Below are 15,364 nucleotides of genomic sequence, written 5' to 3'. Positions count from 1 at the left end.
ACATTTTACACTGAATTTTCTTATTTGTGGCAGAAAATGTATCCATTACCAGGTAGGACTACAAAAGCAGCTTTAGGAAATTAATGGACAATTCTCATTAGATTTTTAGAGGCGAAAATACAAAATGTCAACAATTCGTGCAGAGGTACAAGCTTCTTCCCTTACAAATCCCCACATCTCTCTAGTCTTCTCCCCTGTGACAATGTTGAGAGCTTCATTCTCTCTTTTTGTACCAAGATGTTGCTAGATCTCCAGAAGACAGCTGCAACCTGTGTGCCTTCCAAGCAGTGTCCAAAGCTGTGGCCCACGTTCAGTTCTTCTTCACTGAGGGATCCCATCGGAAAACTGGATGAAAGGAAGGAGCACAGCGGGTGCTCAGTGCTCTTCTTTGTAACGACCACTGACCCGCCATCGCCATCTTCTCCAAGGTCTCTAGTGCCAAATACAGAAACTCTAGGCCGTGGCCAGGTGCACTGAGGTTGGGGACTCTAATAAAGAGACTACTCAATCCTCATTCTGGGATACTTTTGTGTCACTGAGAAAGTGGATTATGCAGCTGAGTTTTGCTTGCTCCTCTATAAAAGGTTAGTTTTTTTAATTTTCCATCTGCCGCAGGGGGGAGATTGAAAATGGGGGTACTTGAAGCATCGGAGTTTTAGTTTTTATAGAAGTTGAAGCCAAAAAGATCCTTGGTAGTCATCTGGTCCACGAGCCTCGTGCCATTTATCAAAAGAATTTTATTCTCTTTTCTGGGTCCTCTTGAAACAGTGCTTCCTTGTGTTCTGTTATAGCACTGAGTGAACATGCCTTAGAGGAAGTAAAACGGCTCAATAAAAGCAATGACCAGATTTTATGAGGATAGGCTACTGAGGCTGGTCCAGCTGTGCAGGGGTCACATAAAAGCCTGTGTGGCAGCTCTGAAAGGCAATGAGCATGTGTGAGCAAGCCCACTGTCTGCTAAGAAGATCTTCGATTCACACAGGAGGCCCGTTTAGAGTTTCCTTACTATAGCGCAAACCAGTCACAAGGACAATGGGCATTTATCCATTTCTTCTGGTACGTCTGGCAGTAGTGCTATTTAACTCTGTGCTTCGAAAGCCTGTTTAATGTCCTGCTGGGTCCCAAGTGGAAGGATAAGAATGGAAACTTGAGACTCTTTGATGTTTGGAAGCAAGTTAGCTAAGATGTAGTACACTCACACCAGGACAAACCACAGACAGAACTGGAAGCAGCTCACGCTAGAAATCTGCCACACTGGCTCTGCCACATCTGAGGGAATACCCCCCAAACCTAGAATTACGCTGGGTGAAGTGGAACTTTCATGGGACGCATTTGAGCAACTTGCTCTGAGTTAGTGCACCCAGTGGCTTCGCCTGCGAAGGTTCTTTCTAGTCACAGTGAATTTTTTCATAGAAGCAGTTTCATTCAAACCTCGATATTTGTGATGGCCGATTTAAGAGAACAGAGAGCTTCTGTGAAATTTTGTTTCCTTTTTTGGGAAAAATGCTGTAGAAATTGTGATGTTGAACACAGCTTATAAGGATAGCGATATGGGAAAAACTCAGGTGTACGAGTGGTTTTCTCGTTTCAAAAAAGATGAACTGTCAATGGGTGACAAACCTTGTTCTGGGCGTCCATCAACTTCCCAAACGTACGAAAATGTCAACTTGTGACTGCATTTGGGAGTTTGTTCTACCAGGCCAGACTGTTAATCAAGCTTTTCAGAAAGATTGTGTAACAGTAAGTGACAAAAAAGGCCTGATTTGTGGCAGACGGGGGACTGGTTTTGCCACCATGACACTGGACCTGCTCACACAGCCATCTCAGTGCGCCAATTTTTGGCAAAAAACAACATGCCTCTCTTGCCCCACTTACCTTACTCACCTGACCTCGCTCCATGTGACTTTTTGTTTCCTTGAAAGCAAGGAACATGAAAGGACAGTGACTTGATGACATAGAAGAGGTGAAGAAAAAATGAGGGAGGGGAGGTGCTATCAACCATCCAAACAGATGAGTTTGAAAAATGTTTCCAAGAATGGAATCACAGATTTGACAAATGTATTAAGTGTAAAGGAGAGTACTTTGAAGGTGCTAAAGTTGTTTTGTAAAAAAATTTAAATACATAGCTTTGGGGAAAAAAAAATCTTTTTTTTGACTCAAATACTTTGTATTTGTTGAATAGAAATAATAAGGGATTTACACACCCCCATCCATGGACTGGGGATTTCTTTCACTGGGAAATGGCACAAGCTACTACCTCCAACCAGCCTCAGTGAGGGAGGAGTGGATAGTTTAGCAGAAGCCATGGTAATGCTTCATTGCTAGAGCATCCGGGGAGTTGGGCGGATGTTGGATTACCTGCATTTTTGATGGGGAAATCAGTCTTCCTCTGCATTGTGGAAGGCAACTCGTTGATGCGCAGTGATAGCTGGCGTTTAAACGGTGACATCTTCTGGCTAAGAGCAGGAAATCCCCGGAAAGAGCCTTGGCGGGCAAGTTGTTCAATTGGTGCATGCCGGCGTGGGATGGCATGAGGGTTATTCATCTCCAGAGAGGCAGTGGCATCCGCAGTGGGAGAGGTGGGAGAGGACGGGGATGGGCCAGTGTTGCCAGGGGCCACCGATGAGCCAACAACTGCCTTATCTGTTTCAGCTCAAGAAAATCAAGAGAACAAGGATTCTTAGCAATGTTTTCAATTAACTTCTTCATATAACTTGAGTTTACATAGCCAAAGGACTCATAAACCCTCCTCGGTATATCCCTCCTTCTCCCCAATGTCTTCAAAAAGACAGTTTAGAAGCCCTAATTAGTTAAGACATCTACCCAAGCCAACTGTAGAAAACAGACTCCTGAATCACTTGGGGACGTGTACAGGCATTTCTGCTGCAGTGCTACATGTACCTGAAACCAGCAGCTATGGGAAAAGAAGTAGGGCAGACCTCTTAAAAATCCATGGGCCTGTATAACTAAAGCACTTTAAAAGATTGAAACAACACCATGAAACCTGCTAGGAGATACTTCCCAGGCCTAAACCCTGAGCCTCTTTCCTTCAAGATGGATCATATAGCTCAGATGCATCTGAAAACAGAACTTAATTCTGCAGCTAGAGTTTGAAATCTGCTCCAGGTTGTATGTAGATACCCCCGGTTTTGTTTTTAAGTGCACAGAATGTCTTTGCAGCTTCTTTCTCTAAACTCTCAGCTCGCCCAGCTAGCAGAACATAATGGAGAGCACAGACATCTTGAAGCTGCTCAAGCAGGCTGTGAAGGAGGGGGCTTTGGTGAGATTTTCAGCTTTGTTAAGGTCCTCAAACATTGTTAACGCTTTCTCTGACTGTGAGAAAGCTTGTGTCTGACAGCTTCAAAATATTCAAAAACTTGCTGGGAAATTCATATGAAACACATAGTATAGAACAGATTGTACCTTTCTTGGCATCTTGGATCTGTTTCATGATTTCTTCTCGTTCTGCCTGTTCAGTGGCTGTTGTGACACGGAATGACCCTTCTCTTGTGAACGTGGTCCGACTTGCATCAAATGTAGCTGTCACCCCACATTCCTTTTCCCGCTTCTGCTTCCGTTCTAAACAGGCTGCAAAAGCACAGCCTACTGCGTGGCTCAATCTTTCCCCCTGTACACAGCAGAGGGTTTTAAAGATGGTCTTAAGATACAGTACCAACCAACATGTGTTTGCATGGATAGCAAGTCAGTCAGTTTTTACACAAGGCAAAATAAAATGTTAGGAACTCTAGCTCAAAATTACATGTGAATTCATGCCAAATTGATGAAAATGAATATAAAGTACCTTAGGTGGTGCTTATGATGCTATACAAACTGCAGCAGGCCTACGTAAAGTCGCCATCAACATCCTGTGTTTTTGAGAGCACCCACTGACACCCTGTCACGCTTACGAGACACTTCTCAAGCTTCTAAGCCTCAGCCTTGACTGCAAGCCTTTTTCTTTAGTGGGAACAATATGTACTGAGCATTTCTAGGAAATCGCTGAAAAGGCAGTGAAATTTTAGGTGTTTAAGTACATTGTCCAAATAGAAAATGTACCACATGTTTAGAAAAAAAGGCACCAAGTTAGAATTTCTGATAGACAATTCCCAGGATGAGAAAGAAGCCTTCTTACAGGCTCTTCCAGGAACGGTGTGTCAGGCCCTCAGTACGTACATAAGTGCATACGTATGTACGTACACACATGCAAAATTTAGAGCCAGTTTTATACCCTTATAAAGTGATTCATTTGTGTGTCGTACACATTGCTTTACACTGGATAATTTTAGGGTACATTTTAAAATTAAATGATGTATTCATACAATAGTCATTTGTATTTTAAACCACATTCCTAGTGGCGGGCTAAAAAAGTTATAGGGAGTAACTGATGGCACCAGTAATGCTCAGAGAGATACTGGCAACGAGGAGACCTCTGAGGTCTCCTCAAAAATCACACCACGTAGGCAGTCACTCCCATACGATTAAGTACCGTATATGCTCAAGTATAAGCCGGGTTTCCCAGCACATTTTAATGCAGTTTTGGTGGTAAAATTAGGTGCCTCGGCTGATATTCAGGTCAGTTTATACAGTCATTTCACAGCATCGACTACCACAATGTGAGGTTGCTTTAAAAAAAAATTTTTTTTGTCTCTAAAATTTCACAAGACTACAACTCTTGAATGCTTAAAGACAGACTCTATGAATCCAAAGGAGTTCCTTCTAACTTCCGAGGAGGCTGCTGTAAAAACACGAAATAGGAAGATACTGAGATGCTTGAAGCATTTGAACATAGCTCAATTATAACAGCGGCAGGCAAAAGGAAGCTTATTATTTCACCTGGGCCTAGGATAGTGGTTCTCAGAATGATCTCCCAACCAGATCACCTAGGTCCTTACTGGAATGCAAGCTCTCAAGTGCCACCTCACACCTCCCGAGTCAAAACTCTAGGGGTGGGACCCAGCAATCAGGACTTTAACAAGCTCTCCAGGTGCTTCTGAAATCTGAGACCCACTGGCCTTGTCAATCCAAACATCTAGAAAGCCATGATTTGCATTAAAGTGAGCACAAGGATGCTCTTGAACTTTTCAAATTTTGAGCACCCCACTGCTAGCTATTGAGTCAATGCCAACTCTTGGTGTCCCTGTAGGACAGAGCTGCTCCTGTGAGTTTCTGAGTCTCTTAACTCTACTGGAGTAGAAAGCCCTGTCTTTCTCTTGTGGAGAGGTTGGTGGCTTGGAACTGCTGACCTTCTACTTAGCAGTCCAATGCATCACCACTATGCCACAGAGAGAGCAAGACACCGTCTTTGGAGCTTTCTTAGGGTCTGAAACACAAGCACTCTGTCTCTAAGTACCAGTAGAAATAGCTTTCACAGTATTAGCTACTATTTCTACAATAGGTATCATGGGCCAGGGTCGACATTAATTTAGTCTTCACAACAATTGCTTCCACTAAGTAGACACCAAGACTTAGAACTTTTAAAACAAGTTGCAACTCCCACAGCAAGTTAGAGCCAGAGCCACACGTGGCACCCAGCTCTGACCCGGGAGCCTCTCGCCGGGCCCCAGGCTCACAAGGCTTCAAGAACCACCTTGGTCATGTTGGAGCACCACCACTTTCCTTCCAGGTAAAGCTCTGGCAGAATGTCCGGGCTTGCTGTCCTGGAGGGGCCTGAAACCAGCTATTTGTGACCTAGAAGGGATCCCAAGAGTTCCTCTGCCAGACTTAATTATTGAGTTGTACTTTTCATGAGCAAGCTACACTGCCTGGTTCCATCTGCACTTGAAAATTATTTATTTTTAAAACAAAACAAAAAATACAAGTGCTATGCAATGATTTCCAACATAATTCAATTTACTATACTTTAGTATTTTTGTTTTAATTAATTAAAAACATAATCCAGGTCAATTCCTTCATTTGTAACAGAAGCTCTTGGCAAATAAAATGATAATCACCTTCTCAATGTCAACGTCTCCTACCCAGAACATTTAATAATTCTGAACATAGTTTCAATTATGAAAGCTTTAAAATAATGTTTAACCCTGCTATAATCAGTCTACTTATACTTTTCTCTAATTTCAGCCAGTCATCTTGCTCTGTGAATTGCAGTGTCACCCACAGTGTGATGACTTGAATAAAAGGAGTTGGAAGTAAGGTAGCTTAACCACTTCCCGAGGGCAGCTGCAACAGCACATACTTGTAAGAGCGACACTGTTGCGAGCTCTTATGTGTACCAGTGTCTGTGATTTATATGGTAGAATTGGGCTGCTAAGAGTTCACACCACAGGGAATCCAGGACAGATAAACCACTCAGGACCAATAATAGGGTAGTGATACTAGGAGGGTAAGGGAAAGGGTTGAGTGGGTGAAGTAAGGGGGAACTCAATCACAATGATTGATGTATGGCCTCCTCCCAGGGGGATGGACAACAGAAGGGAGTGGGTGGGTGAAGGGAGACAGTGGTTGGTGTAAGACATGAAAAAATTTAAAAATAAATTATCAAGGGTTCATGGGGGAGGGAGGGTGGAGGAGGGAGGAAAAAAATGAGCTGATACCAAGGGCTCAAGTAGAAAGTAAACGTTTTGTAAAAGATGATGGCAACATATGTACAGATGTGCTTGACACAATGGCTATATGTATAGATTGTGATAAGAGCTGTAAGAGCCCCAATAAAATAATTTAAAAAAAACCTGTAGTGGAAACTGCTTGGCTGAGCCAACCCTGAAGAAGCTCTGCTAACTGATGATGGTCGTGAAGAAAATGCATGTTGGACTTACTGTGTCCTTGACAGCCATGAAGCAATGACAGATCCAGCGCCGAGTGGTGCCATCACGACATATGTAAGAGAAGGCCCTATCAAAGTTCCTATCTGGTGCACAGAAAGAAACTTTTTCTATCGTCTGATCAACTATGAGGTCCTGAAAGAGAGAAAACACAAAATAAAAGGACTTATGAAGCTATTCAGGCTTATAAGAAGAAACATAAGATTCTCATTCCACAACAAAGAATGTCCAGGTTTGCTATCCTGGAGGGGGCGGGCTGAGACCAGCTGTTTGTGACCTGGGAGGGATCCCAAGAGGCCCTCTACTCGGAGACATCCTTCACCAAATCCACTGCTTGCCAACATTTACTTGTTGATTTTAACTCCAAAAGATCTCTCTTTATGGTAGATTCTATTCATATTCAATTTCATATGTATAGTCAATATATTTCCACGTACCTTTATATTAACTTATTTTGAGTCTGGCTTTCTTTTTATATACTACTGAATGTGACATAGTTACAACAAAATGTTTTTTAAAATCTTGTGGTTTGAAGGCTCTGTGTCATTTTCCCATGACTTTCTCCCTCCTAGTGGGTGGTAGTTTTGAACTATGAACCTTGGGTGTCTCAGCCCAATGTGTAACCACTATGCCTCAAGGGCTCCTTTCAATATGCTGAGGTGGGGCTAAATATGCTAAATCAATAAAATCAAATGGACTTTATAAAGTATGACCTATAGACCCCCTTTGGACACTTCACAATATTCTGGCATTCTGTGAAATTAGAGTGTACTATATGGTAGTGAGGATGGCACAGGACTTGGCAGTATTTCATTTTTTGTATATAGGGACACTGAATCGGAACCAAATGCATAGCACCTAACAACAACATAGGGTAGAACTATGTTATATTTCTAGAATTTCCGACTATTAACAGGAGGGGAAAGCCCCATGTTTCTCCTTCGGAGCAGTTGTTTTTGAACTGCTAACCTTGAGTACTGCTGCCCAACTCGTAATAGAAATTCCATTTTATGTTCACTTCAATCACATTTTCCATCTGAAACTACATTTTTTGTTTTTCTGAGAAACTTGTGAGTCATTTAAAAGAATAGAAGTTTATTTTCTTGCAGTTCAGGAAGGAAAAAAATTCAAATTCAGGGCACTGGTTCTAGGGGCAGGCCGGTCCAGCTCTCTGTAGGCTATGGGGAAGGATTTCTGTCCCCTTCTCTACAGCCCTGGCATCCCATGGTCCCAGGGAGGTCTCCGTGGGGCATCTCTCTGTTCCATTTGTGTGTGCTTGTCTTTGTGCCTGCCCACACTAACCCTATTCCCAACTAAGATTCCATGTAAAACTATAGGGATTAGAGTTCTGTGTCTCTCTACTGAACCCTGTCTAACACAAGTTCCAACATGGGGTGGGGGTGGCAGACCACAATTCAATCTGTAATAGGTGTGGACAGCAAAACAATTTGCTATGGTTTTTTTGGTCATAGCTTCTTGTTCAAGGAAGGAGCCTTGTTCAAGAAAGGAGTTAATTAGTAGTTCAAACCAGAATTTGAATCATAAGGTCAAGCAGTTCAAACCAACCAGCTGCTCTGAGGGAGAAAGATGAGGCATTCTGCTCCTGTGAAGATTCACATTCTCAGAAACCCTAGATAGCATAGGTTCCTAAACTTATTTGGCTTACTGCCCCCTTTTCAGACAGACAGACAGACACACACACACACACACACACACACACACACACACACTCTCTCTCTCTCTCTCTCTCTCTCCTCTCTCTCTCTCTCCCTCTCTGACTCAGCTCCCTCTGGAAATTACTATATAGGTCGCAATCCAAGAAAAAGTGTATGTATCTGCTTTTGCTCCCCCCACCCCAGATCCTTTCAGCACTCCCATATCCTCCAGAGTAATATCTCTCACTCTGGGAAACACTTTATGGGGTCACTACAAATCAGAATCCACTCAATGGCAGTGGGTCTTGTTTAAGGAGTCACTGCTACTGAGTAGATTCCAACTCAGAATGACCCTTTAGACCAATGATTCTCAACCTTCCTAAATAACTGTCAGGGAGTAAATCAACTTACTGCTACTGAAGATACTTAGGCAGGAATTTGAGTGAAGTTATCAGAGCAGATCCTTTTTTTTTTTTTTGACAAAGAACAAAACAAAACACTTCACAAGAGAAAAGCTTGTAGTTAGTTCTGGGATCGTTTGGAGCAGATCCTTTTCATCTGTGGTCTCTTCCGACCCTGTTGATGTTGGTCTTAAATGTCTATAATTTTTTTTTGCATAGTAAATAGTCTCCACTATGATGGAAGCCTATCGTATCTTTCTTTATTTTCAAATTTATCATTTGCCCTGTATGATAAGCACTGTATTCAGTAGCAGTAAGTTAGGACTAGGGGATACTATTTAAATAAGACACAGCCTACCATTAAGGGAATAGACCAGTGGTTCTCAACCTGCCTAAGGCTGCGATCCTTTAATACGGTTCCTCATGATGTGGTGAACCCCCAACCATAAAATTATTTTATTTTTTTCCTTCTCAATCAGATAGCTTTTTATTTATTTGCTCTTTTGAATTAGCTTAAACATTAACAATAAGTGGTACTAGTTATCACTATTTTCAAAAGAGAAAGTGACAAATTTTATGGCACAGGTAGCAAAAGTTTCATGAAAAAAAGTCAAACTTCAAGAGATCATTGACTTCCTCGGCTAATTACCACCACAGATTCTTACTTTGCTTATCTTGGTCGACTTACATAAAATTATTTTCGTTTTTTTTTAATGCCCCCCCACCCCACTCACATCAAATTATTTTCATTGCTATTTCATAACTGTCATTTTACCACTGTTATGAATCAGGTGACCCCTGTGAAAGGGTCATTCGACCCACAAAGGGGTCATGACCTACAGGTTGAGAACTGCTGCTTTAGACAGCGTAGAACTTCCCCTGTGGGTTTCAAAGGCTGTACATTGTTACAAAAGTCAACAGCTCATTTTTCTCCTGAGGAGAGACTGTTAGTCTAAACTGCCATTGGCAGTCCAAAGCTGGACTCTACTCCACCACCAGGCCTCTTCTGGTTAAGCAGGATGGAGGCAGGTCTGCCCCATGGGTGATATGAAGACTGCAAACTCATCGATACAAGCTAACATCACATGCCATCACATTAGGGTGAGTTAATGAAATGCTCAATCAGCATATGGCCTGCCAATGATGTTATAAATATCTAAAGGGACTCTGGCAGAAAAGAGGTTCCATATCCTTTTTAAGGGAGAAGGTACTCAAATTTTGGCTTCTTTTACGGGGTGTATTTGTGCAGGTTATGGCATGACTTTAAGACAAATTATGTTCCAATTAATTTTGGTAGTTCCTGCTTCTAGTTAAATATAAAGGCAGAATTATATGGCTAAAGGAGCCCTGGTGGTGTAGTGGTTATGAGTTGGGCTGTGATTCACAAGGTCTGCAGTTGGAAACCATTAGCTGCTCCTTGAGAGAAAAGTGGGGCTTTCTACTTCTGTAAGTAGTTACAGTCTTGGAAACTCAGAGGCAGGTATACCCTTAGCTCTAGAGTATCTATGAGTGAGTTTGTTTTTTTGGTTTATTGTTTCAAAAATGACAAGCCACCAATTACCATTAACATTCATTGTGTAAAGAACTGAACTAATGAATGCCAATACTGTAAGTGGCCACCAGAGGGCAACTTAACTTGCCAACTATGTATTGCATAAAACAAATATGGTATATACCTTGAAAGGACAATCAGTAAACTTCATTCAAAATACGAATGACAAATATATTTTCTTAAAAATTAGCTATCTTAGATCATTATAATTTACATTTAGGGCAATTGCTTCTCTTTCACTTTAAAAAAATAGGGGGAAGTTTTAGATAAGGTCAAAAGGACTAAAGTACAGTTTATTTAAATCACTTGAAAATTTATCAAGCAAGTTAATTACTCATCAAAACTATTCCTTATCTGCCAGGTTTTCCCCTCTCCCAAAGACATCTAAGTTGTTTTTTTTTAAACGACCCCCCATCCCTCAATTTCCTGACTTTAGGTCTTACAGGAAATTTTAAATCAATCACTAAATGCACTATCTTTATATCTATAATGGGGGTAAGTATGTGTTGAAATCATCTCCTTCGCCCCTAACAAAAGCAACAAATGCCTTATGCTCTCTGTGTGTTTGTGTCTCTCTATCCTGTCTTAGGTATTTAGGATCATGTTCTCTCATATGAAAAATGCTACTTGTGAGTTGAAAACTGAATGGAATTTACATAAATGTTAGTCACATAAGCCATTTATTAGTCCGTAGACTTATAATACAAAATTAGTCCTTCAAATACAATATTTTAGTAAGAAACAAGAAAAAATTTCTTAAGCTACCATCTGTTACATCAAATTTGTGGGAGTACAAAAATTTCTTAAATATGTAAAAATAAAATGTAATTCATTTTAACATTAAATGAAATGTTTATTACATTAAACATGTTGTATCATGTAGAAATGTTGAGAAAACACCCTTCTAATTTTCATAATGTAAATGAATAACTGATTTACTGAACATTAAACAGGCCCTTAGAAAATTGCACTTTGGACCAAGTGGAAGGATATAGAGCAGCGGTTCTCAACCTGTGGGTCACGACCCCTTTGGAGGTTGAAAGACCCTTTCACAAGGGTTGCTGGATTCATAACAGTAGTAAAATTACAGTTATGAGGTAGCAACGAAAATCATTTTTTGGTTGGGGGGGTCACCACAACATGAGGAACTGTAGTAAAGGGTCACAGCATGAGGAAGGTTGAGAACCACTGATATAGAGTAACTACAACAATTTAATGTCATATATTTGTTCATGGCACACAAAAATATGCACGTGGTCCTATTTAAGCTTATAAACATCTTACCTTAGTTTTTTCATCCACCACTCTGAGTCCATCTGCTGATACCCACAGGACTGCTTTCACAGCTTTCTTTCCAGTCTTTCAAGAGAAACCAAGGGGGGTGGGGTTGGGAGTGGGGGAGACACACACACACAGAAATTAAAAAAAAAATTATCTTCCATCGAAAGCATTGACGTCTATCTTTCAAAAGTCACAAGTACAGATGAAGTCCAAGTTGAGGAAGGGTGCCCAAAGCCAGATACTCAAACCAAACTGCAGAAACATTCAGGAGAAAACAAGCCAAAGCCGTTGTTTTAGAAACACAACGCAAAACAAGATCAAATTAAGGGGATGGGACTGATACCACATTCCAGAAAGGGCAAAGAATTTATAACTAGATTCTTCACCCATTTAAAAACCCGAGTCAGATAAATATACACATAAGGAGTTACACCACAAGTAGCTTCTACAAGCATATTCAGAGAATGAAATAAGTCACAAGTCTAAATTGAGATGTTGACCATGCCACTCTCCTCTGATCCTGATGAACAAAACAAGATCGTTGGCCCCCTGAAATTGTCACATTAAAAGTCAAGGAATTGTCATTATTCTGTTAACAATCATTATTTCTCCTTTCAGGGTTACCACAGAACTGGCTTGGTTTTTAATTTGGCATTAAATATGTAGACAGTTTGGAGACCTAGGAGAATTTTAAAACTTGGGGGAAAAATTCTATTACATTTCTTTTCATTGAGTGAGTTAAAGATATCTTTTGGTACCACCAAAAGAAGAGGCTAGTGTATGATTTCTCCCGTGATAGAATGAAAAAGGGGCAGTGGGAGTTTGTAATTATAATGCAAAGGCTTCTTTTCTAATTAACTGCTCCAATTACAAGTGAAATAAAAGGAAAACAAAGGCTGAGAACAGGTATCAGAATATTATATTAAGCAGTATAGATCCAAAAGAATATGGCACTAAAGACTGGGGCAATCTCTTCCAGAAGTGACAAGTGAGTGTGACATGAATACCTGCCATCCTCATTTGCAAGTTTCCAAGCCCACTAGTCCCCAACATGGGAGGCGTGGCCTTTCAAAAAATGAATCACCAGGATTGATCATGTCTACTGCCACCACATATTTGATCAGTGTCTATAAAATGCTACATAGTGGAACTACTTGGAAGAGTCGATCCACTGAAAGGCTAAACTCAGCTGAACAAAAAATAAATACGTTAATAAGCTGTAACAGACCTGAGAACAAAGTACAATGATGTCATAAAGAAGGCCTGGTCATATCTATTTGTAAAATCAGGGAAAGTTATATAAAGATTAAATTGGATCCTGAAATAATTTTTCTATAGGTGGGACTCGAGGGACAGAGAAGTGATAAAAAGACAGTGGCTTTGCCAGGCACTACAAACAGCAGAGTAAGACAGGGAGCACACAACATGGCAAAGGAGAGCCCTGAACATAACTATCTCAGTGTGGTAGAGAGCAAGGAACCGTGTGCGACAGAGGATGAAAGGCCTGGTCATGGAAGACCAGATGTGTCTGTTAAGAAATTTAATCTTAATCTGTGGGCAACTAAGAGCTACTGAAGAAATTGAAGAGATCTGCATGGTAAAGACACTACACTCGTGCTACTATAGAGGGGCTAGAAAGAGGCAGACAGGAGGTCAGACAAACTGAAGGCTGAGTTTCCTTGGCTGAAATTTCACCTATGCTAACTAAGTGAAATGCTCATAAATAATAGGGGTGGAGATGAGATGGCTTTCAAATAGCAAAGGTAAGGGAGGAGGAGTTGGAAGATATCTCTGGTTCCTAGCGTGAGTAACCGCGTGGAGAAGGTGGGTCCAAGTAAGATAGAGAAGAGCGAATGGGAAAGAACAAGTTTGCGAGGGGAAGGATAGGATTTCAGTTTGAAATAAGCAAGGTTTGAGATGTGCAACAATCAGTAGAGATGTCAAAAAGGCAATTGAATACAGGAATTTGTAGCTCTAAGATGGAATTTTCTATTTGGAAGACATTAATCATAGCTGTAAACAGAAAAAATGGCCAATCATTAAAGAATTGACAGAAAATTATTAAATCCTTGAATATCAGTAAAGGAAAAGGCAGAGTGTCAGGAGAATCAGGTGAGAGTAGGAGCAGTGAAACTATGAAGTCCAAGAAGTAATGAGTGGTCCAAAATGCCCCGTGTCATAGGATGTTCACGTATGGAAGGAGGCGACTGGATTCACTGGATTTAGCTATGAAGAAGGCATAGAAGAGTAACAGAGGTGGATATCAGACTAGAACTGGTGGAGGTGTAAGAAAGGTAAAACGATTTAAATATCATTTAAAAAGCTTTGCTATATAAAATGTGGATGATTATCCACTATATGAATGTAACCTCAAACATCTCTTCATACCTGCCTTCAAGAAATCTGTCACTTTCTTAGGAAGAAAGAGACTAGTGTTCACCTAAGCATAAGTCAGTCTTCTTCAAGGGCTATAGAATGCTGATGCTTCAATGTTATGTATAAAATTTGTTGGCCATTGGTATGGGATCAATATTCTTTATAATATTTTATTTATTGTATAATTTATATTTGTAGTCCTAGCATACTAGGTTTTAAAAAATGGGAATAGATATTGAAATGTCTCAAGCAGTGTCAGAATATATTGTAACAATTATTTTTGCATCTTTCACTTATGTAAATGCCTAATTATAACATTTTAAATACTAAAATATCCTTTTAAAATGTGGATGAGCCTTGAAAGCACTATGCCAAGTGAAAGAAGCTAGTCCCCAAAAGTCATATGGCTACAATTATAGAAAGCAAACAAACTAGGTCAATTAAGACATAAAGTATATTGAAGATTGTGAGGACTGGCGGTGAGGGTGGGGTGGGAATGGGGCTAACAGGATACAAATGCTTCAAATGGGTTTCCTTTACGCGTGATCAAAATGTCATGGAATGAGGAGGTGGTTAACAACAATGTAAATGAGCTAGATGACACTAAATGGTTTTCTTTAAAATTCCAAAATTTGCTTTAAAAATCCATATTATGTGAATTTTACCTTAATTTTTTTAAAAAAGCTTTGTTATAAAAGGAAGGAGTCTTTGGCAATGAAGAGTTAAGCAGAGGATCAAGAAGGGTTTTAAGAATTGTGATACTCCAATGCGAACAAGGGGGTTCGGAGAAGAGACCCAGAGCCCATCTACAGACAATTGGACCTCCCCTCACAGAAGGGTCACAAGGAAAGGAAGAGCCAGCCAGGGTGCAGCATAGCACCGATGAAACACTCAACATGCTTCTATTTCTTTAATGCTTCCTGTCCGCCCACCCCACCCAACTATCATGACCCCAGTTCTACCTTACAAATCCGGCTAGACTGGAACATGTACACTGGTACAGATAGGAGCAAGGTAAGGGGAAAAAGGGGAAAGTGATAGCAATGATCATTGTGTAACTCTGCCTCCACCCCAGGGGGACGAACCACAGAAATGTGGGTGAAGGGAGACAGCAGACAGTGAAAAATAAGAAAATAATTAATAAACTATCAAGGGTTCACGAAGGTGGGAGGGTAAGGGAGGAAAAGAAGAGCAGCTGATACCAAAGACTCAAGTAGAAAGAAAATGTTTTGAAAATGATGATGGCAACATATGCATAACTGCGCTTTATACAATTGATATATGGATTGTTTTAAAAGCTGTATCAGAACCCCATAAGCT

The 15,364-nt window shown here is 40.6% G+C and overlaps 1 protein-coding gene across 20 annotated transcripts in view; it reads right to left on the bottom strand.

Annotated features, from left to right (window-relative positions):
• Window positions 1-15,364, bottom strand: part of NUMB (NUMB endocytic adaptor protein) — a 183,299-nt gene that overhangs the window by 4,853 nt on the left and 163,082 nt on the right. For 18 of the 20 annotated variants that reach the window (XM_075531668.1, XM_075531662.1, XM_075531659.1 and 15 more), the window contains 4 exons: window positions 11,672-11,746; window positions 6,774-6,914; window positions 3,424-3,628; window positions 2,359-2,652 (listed from right to left, as the gene is read on the bottom strand). In XM_075531668.1, the coding sequence (XP_075387783.1) occupies window positions 2,359-2,652; window positions 3,424-3,628; window positions 6,774-6,914; window positions 11,672-11,746 (715 nt within the window). The remainder of the gene's footprint in view (window positions 1-2,358; window positions 2,653-3,423; window positions 3,629-6,773; window positions 6,915-11,671; window positions 11,747-15,364) is intronic. The other 2 variants (XM_075531670.1, XM_075531675.1) reach the window with 1 other exon arrangement.

This window comes from Tenrec ecaudatus, chromosome 14 (genome assembly GCF_050624435.1).
Source record: "Tenrec ecaudatus isolate mTenEca1 chromosome 14, mTenEca1.hap1, whole genome shotgun sequence".
Taxonomy (NCBI): Eukaryota; Metazoa; Chordata; class Mammalia; order Afrosoricida; family Tenrecidae; genus Tenrec; species Tenrec ecaudatus.
The sequence above is the reverse complement of the archived record's forward strand: the minus strand, read 5'-3'. Positions and strand labels throughout refer to the sequence as shown.